Source organism: Chiloscyllium plagiosum, chromosome 2 (assembly GCF_004010195.1).
Source record: "Chiloscyllium plagiosum isolate BGI_BamShark_2017 chromosome 2, ASM401019v2, whole genome shotgun sequence".
Classification (NCBI taxonomy): Eukaryota; Metazoa; Chordata; class Chondrichthyes; order Orectolobiformes; family Hemiscylliidae; genus Chiloscyllium; species Chiloscyllium plagiosum.
This window is the reverse complement of record NC_057711.1, coordinates 38,371,227-38,378,116: the sequence shown is the minus strand read 5'-3', so window position 1 is coordinate 38,378,116 and position 6,890 is coordinate 38,371,227. Positions and strand designations below refer to the sequence as shown.

General features: G+C 40.8%; 1 protein-coding gene across 1 annotated transcript in view; it reads left to right on the top strand.

Annotated features, from left to right (window-relative positions):
• Positions 1-4,723: 4,723 nt before the first annotated feature.
• smn1 (survival of motor neuron 1, telomeric) overlaps positions 4,724-6,890 on the top strand; it is an 18,495-nt gene continuing 16,328 nt past the window's right edge. Inside the window, exons 1-2 of the mRNA XM_043707884.1 lie at positions 4,724-4,833; positions 4,971-5,042. Of these exons, the coding sequence (XP_043563819.1) occupies positions 4,780-4,833; positions 4,971-5,042 (126 nt within the window). The 5' untranslated portion in view covers positions 4,724-4,779. The remainder of the gene's footprint in view (positions 4,834-4,970; positions 5,043-6,890) is intronic.

The window sequence follows — 6,890 nt, the reverse complement described above, 5'->3', positions numbered from 1 at the left end:
TGCCCCTCCCTCAAATTCCCTCCCCCCTACCTTTTATCTCAGCCCGCTTGGCACACCAGCCTCATTCTTGAAGAAGGACTTATGCCCGAAACGTCGATTCTCCTGCTCCTCGGATGCTGCCTGGCCTGCTGTGTTTTTCCAGCACTACATTTTTCAACTCTGGAACTCCAACATCTGCAGTCCTCACTTTCTCCTAGATATTCCACATAACTCAATTTGTTGGAAGTTGATCCCATCTTTCTTTTTAAAGAAATATTAAAGCATTTAATATTTATTAGGAGTAGTTTGTTTCCTAATGTAATTGAGAATGGTTTATTTTATTTTCAAGAGATTATTTGTAAGGTTGCTAAGTATTATGTTTGGTAATACTCTGTAAATTGTGACAAAATTGCCTTCCTGAACCAACCCAAGTTTTTTAAAACTAATGTATCCAAGACAGTTTGTATTTTTATTACATGACTTAGAAGCAAAGTGAACATCTGGTGTTTTTTGTAATCTTTCTAAAAGTAAATGTTTATTTATAATTACATCAATTGTTCTGTTTTTCTGAGCCAACAGTGGACAATATTAATCTTAAGATGGCCTGTCATTTTAATTCTGTATCTTGCTCTCACACTTACATTTCTGTAATGAAAAGCAGAAATTGCTGGATAAACACAGCAGGTTTGGCAACATTAATGGAGAGAAAGCAAAGTTAACATTTTGGGTTCAGTAACCCTACTTCAGAACTGACCTTGCCTATTGCATCATTTAAAATGAGACTTAACATGATCTTCAGGAACAGCACCTCATCTTTCACTTAGGCAATGTCTTCTGGATTGAATATTGAGTTCAACAATTTCTTGCTGTAAATGGTGTTCTTTTTCTTTGTTAACAGCATACCTACTCTCGACACATTTGTTTCTAGACTTGCTCAATCTCCATTACCACTGGCCCTGGAGAACTAGGTTTTCAGTCGGTCAAGTCTTCTTTCTTCTGCTGTTTGATCTTGGCCCATTCTTCCCTTGCTCAATATCTATTACATCTCCAAGATTTCTCCGTGCTGATGGAAGTTATTGGCCTGAAAATGTTAGTTTTGATTCTCTTCACACATATGCTGCCTGACCTTTTTTTTCCCCAGGAGCTTTTTATGCTCAGTTTTTCTTTTAAAAATTGTGTTAAATCACAGACTGCCAGCCAAATCAAACCAGTCCCCCATTCCTATATTCTCAACACTATAATTAAAATTCACTTATCCTCAAAATTGAACCCAATGGTTTCAAACGAGATTTTCTGAATAACCAGTCCCAGACACCAGGTTTATACCTTAAGCAAAATATTTTGCAATTTATTAACAGTTTTAGCGGGGCAAATGTAAACAAGGTAATCCAATTAATATCTGACTTAAACTTAATCTTTTTAAAATTCTACCTTTCATTCTAAAAGACAAACAGACACTGTTAAGGGATAAAATCAAAGAGGGGAACAAAGATACAACAGGCCAATTCACTTAAGCAGTCTCTACAATCCATAATCTCATAGGCATATGGGATTGTATCTTGCTTAGCTTTTGATGATACCAATGCATTCAAATAGTTTCTAGTAGGTTTTGAGGTCTTGACACTTATAACTAAGATTATAGCCTCCAAAATTTCAATTAGTTGACAATGGAAGGTCAGACAGGAAGCAATCTAACTTCCAATCTATCACAATTCTTCTGACTGAAACACAGTTCAAACTTTGGTTTCTCTTTATTAGGCTAGTTGCCTCCCTTTGAGGCCCCATTTAACATTCAACATCTGCCATCTGAATATAATGTATCTTCAGATTTGAAACAGAGTGTTCTTTGAACAAAAATCAACAACAATAGTCACCCATCGCCCTGTTTTATTGCTATAATCACCGTTCTTCCACTGCTGCTGGGTCAAAGTCCAGGAAATCCCTACTAACAGCTTTGTTTTTTTTTCAGAACAGGGCATCTATAGAAACCTATAAAGTTCTAACATGACCAGACAGGAAAAATGTTCTCTATGACTGGGAGTCTAAAACTAGAGGTCAAATCAAAGGGTACATGGTCGGCAATTTACTACTGAGATAAGGAGAAATTTCTTCATCCAGAGAGTGGTGAGCCTACATAATTCTCTGCCACAAAAAGTACCTGAGGGTAAAATATTGAATGTTTTCAAAAAGGAGTTGAATATACTTCTTAGGGTTAAAGGGATAAATGTGTATGAGGAGAAAGAGTAGGGTACTGAGTTGGATGATCAGCTGATCATATCAAATGGTGCAGCAGGCTCGAAGGTCCTAATGTCCTACTCTAGCTACTTTCTATGCTTACCACAAGGAATGTAGCAGTTCAAGAAAGCAGCTCACCATCACCTTCTCAATGGCTATTGGGGGTTGGGAGAAACAGAAAATGACAACCTGAATGAATGAATTAACAAAGAAGTAAAAACAAATCTATATCTCCAGTATCGTACTAATGTGGTTGTTTCTGACATGGCCTAGTAAATTGTGTTACGATGCTGCCCCTTTAACAAGGTTATGAATCCTTGGCTTTTTAAAAGAGCGGTTGTAGAGGCAGAGGTGTCGATTAGTCTGGAAATGGCTACTTGGAACAATGGGAGGCGAGTGGCCAGTTCTCCCAGTTCAGGTTTTTTTCTAGTTTTGTTTAATATTTTGGCAAGCAATAAAAAAACTGTTGGGGACCAAGAGAAGTAGCTATAATGAAAAGAGGTTCCATGCTTCGACAGAAGTCTTTGCTGAACTTTCTTACTGAAATTTCTCTGCCTGTAAGAACCTGTGTTGAATTTACCTTTTACCGAGAGGTGTGTTTATGGGATGTTGCAGGAACTAAAACAACAACTCTGTTAAGTTGCAACAGATTCAATTATGTTATCAAATAAGTTGTTATTCTAAATTCTGTTTTCTTTTGTTTATGTTCCATTCTCAATTCTAAAATAAATTCTGTTTTGTTTAAAGCCGAGTGGTTTAACCAGCTGCACCACTCCTGGAATATCCACTTTACATCTGCCTTAAAAAAAAAGTTAGGATCTGGGCTATCTTCTTAAAACGTTTTGAGGGGTTCTGGCCTGGACCATAACAATTGCCTTGTGTATTAAATTGCTATGAATAATTCAATAAGTCAGTTTCCACCTAGGCATTTAATTAGGATACAAGGGATGTTTGATTTTTAATTGAGTCTCTTGAATCTAAAACCTATGACCACTGAGCCAATGCTAATAGGTGTTAAACAGAACTTAGTGTACGAGAGAAGTGCAAGTAGAAGGTTGGATGAGCTGGAATTCATAATGGGTACGAAATAGCTTAGTCAGGTTAGCACTTGATGAGTGAATATTAGAGTTGGGCAAGCAATTGATGATCGCTTCCATGATAATTGTTAAGCTTCATTATACTAATAAATAGTATATATAACCAGTGATATCCTGTCACTTGGAACTCTTTGGAACTAGGGAGTCAGTAAGGTTCTATGAATTCTCTCTTTAGCCTAATTATCTGAACACAGTTGTTAAAAGACTTATTCATAGAGATGTACAGCACAGAAACAGACCTCTCGTTCCAAATCGTCCATGCTGACCAGATATCCTAAATGAATCTAGTCCCATTTGCCAGCACTTGGCCCATATCCCTCTAAATTCTTCCTATTCATATGCCCACCCTTTTGAATGTTGTAATTGTACCAGCCTTCACCATTTCCTCTCGAAGTTCATTCCATACACGCACCACCCTCTACGTGAAAAGTTACCCCTTAAGTCCCTTTTAAATCATTCCCCCTCACCCAAAACCTATTCCCTCTACTTCTGGACTCCCCTAACCCAAGGAAAAGGCCTTGTCTATTTACCCTATCCATGCCTCTCATGATTTTAAAAACCTCTATAAGGTCACCCCTCAGCCTCCGAAGCTTCAGGGAATTCTGTTTACCTGAATGAAAACTGACTGATGTCTTTCTTCACAACATTAATATGACCTCACAACATGACAATGATAAAAATTTAAGAAAGCATTATTCAGTGCAACGTCAATTACACCCACGATAAAGGCAAAAAATTAAAACAAAGGTGACCAGCTTAAACTACGCTACTGCACTGAAGCTTACCTTTTATCTTAAACTGTTTGGCACACCTTCCTCATTCCTGAAGAAGCATCGATTCTCCTGCTCCTTGTATGCTGCCTGACCTGCTGCGCTTTTCCAGCAACACATTTTTCAGCTCTGATCTCCAGCATCTGCAGTCCTCACTTTCTCCTTGCTCAAGATATTATCAAATCATAACGTGACATTAGGGCATAAATATCTGGTACTCAATTTTACCCTGACATTACTTGAAGCATGCCCCTCTGTAGTCAACCTGTTGCTTAATAGTCACCGAGACGCTTATCTGCTTCTGAATGTAATAGATGTACATAATAGTAGGTTTAATAAACGTTTGTTGGATTTTATACTAACCACAATAGATTTAGAAGTCACCTGGGATAACATTAAGTAGTGCCACACCAAATGAAACACCCTGCTGCTGGCAAACTGCTATTACAGTGTCTTAGGGAAAGGAAACGTGATTATTTGTGAATCAGGGACAGTAGTAAATGGAGTGGAGTTTCACCACCAAAAAAACATCAAACCATAGAAAGAGGGTCTACACCCTGGAGGGAACAGGGATGCCATGTCCCAAACATCAGGTCGCCTGATGATGACGTAGGCAGTCCTTTGGGCCTATCAGCAGCGGACTGGTCGTAGTTTGATGAGGTGGCTGGTGCGCCGTGTGCGGGTGTTGGGCGCTGATCATGGGGGAGGACAGTCAAGTGGGAGATGTGGTGTTCAGGCGTGGCTGCGGACAGGTAATGGCGGCCTTGGCCCGAGCCCGAGCCCGAGCAACCGATGTGGGGATGGGTCTCCGGGGGGCGGCCGGGATTTCCTGTCCTCCTCCCTCCCCCGGTCCAGCCGGCCGCTCACTATGTCCTTTTCCTCATTTCAGAGCGACGACTCGGACATCTGGGACGACACGGCGCTGATAAAAGCATACGACAAGGCGGTGACCTCCTTCAAAGTAAGTCGGCTTCATGCACCGAAGTCACGGGGGGTAGGTTTAAAAATAAAACAAAAATGACCCGAAGAAATCACAAGTTGCTGGGGAAACTCAGCAGGTCTGGCAGCATCCGTGCAGAGAGAAAGCAGAGTTAATGTTTCGGGTCCCTGGACCCTTCCTCAGAGCGGATCACACGTTCTCTGATTCAGTTCTGAAGTTCTGTCTTTATCATGATATAGGAAAAAGTCAACACGTAGCGGTTTGTCACTAGTGTCTTCAATTGAAGATTGGAAGATATTTTTGAGGAAGAGATCGTAGGTTACCTTCTATAGACCTGATTCGGAGATGCCGGTGTTGGACTGGGGTGTACAAAGTTAAAAATCACACAACACCAGGTTATAGTCCAACAGGTTTAATTGGAAGCACACTAGCTTTCGGAGCGATCACCTGATGAAGGAGCGTCGCTCCGAAAGCTAGTGTGCTTCCAATTAAACCTGTTGGACTATAACCTGGTGTTGTGTGATTTTTAACCTTCAATAGACCGTGCGTTTATCGTAACGTGAATTCCGAAAATTTGCAGCGTATGGGATGGAGAGAAAAAGTTAAGGTTTCAAGTGGATGACCTCTCTGCTACTGTCCTTTTTAAATGTTAATGAAATTTTATAATATTATGTGGAAACATGGGTTTGAAAGTAGAGGCAAATGGATTTTTGATTTTCAGCTCTGTGAAGGTGACTTTTTTTCCTAAAACATCAAAGTTGTTTTTTTTTAAGCAGACTCAAAATAGCATTTAACTAACTACATAAAGTATCTGATTAGATAATTGCTGAGGTGTTTATTAAGTTGAGCTTTTGTGACATATAGAAGGTCATCGAGTCATAGAGATGTACATCATGGAAACAGACCCTTCTGTCCTACTTGTCCATGCCGACCAGATATCCCAACCCAATCTAGTCCCACCTGCCAGCACCCGGCCCATATCCCTCCAAACCCTTCCTATTCATATACCTATCCAAATGCCTCCTAAATGTTGCAATTGTACCAGCCTCCACCATATCCTCTGGCAGCTCATTCCACACACATACCACCCTCTGTGAAAACGTTGCCCCTTAGGGCATCTGCCACTTCTCAGCCTATTGGTCCATCTGGTTCAGATCCTGTTGTAATCTGAGGTAACCCTCTTCGCTGGCCACGACACCTCCAATTTTGGTGTCATCTGCAAACTTACTACTTGTACCTCTTATGCTCGCATCCAAATCGTTTATGTAAATGACAAAAAGTAGAGGACTCAGCACCGATCCTTGTGGCACTCCACTGGTCACAGGCCTCCAGTCTGAAAAACAACCCATCGACCTTTGAACCAATTCTGTATTCAAATGGCTAGTTCTCCCTGTATTCCATGAGATCTAACCTTGCTAATCAGTCTCCCATGGGGAGCCTTATCGAACAGCTTACTGAAGTCCATATAGATCACATCTACTGCTCTGCCCTCATCAAACTTCTTTGTAACTTCTTTGTTACTTCAAAAATATCAATCAAGTTTGTGAGACATGATTTCCCATGCAGAAAGCCATGTTGAGTATCCCTAATCAGTCCTTGTCTTTCCGAATACATGTACATCCTGTCCCTCAGGATTCCCTCCAACAACTTGCCCACCACCGAGGTCAGGCTCACCGGTCTATAGTTCTCTGGCTTGTCTTTACCACCCTTCTTAAACAGTAGCACCATGTTTGCCAACCTCCAGTCTTCCGGCACCTCACGTGTGACTATCGATGATACAAATATCTCAGCAAGAGGCCCAGCAATCACTTCCCTAGATTCACACAGAGTTCTCGGGTATACCTGATCAGGTCCTGGGGATTTATCCAC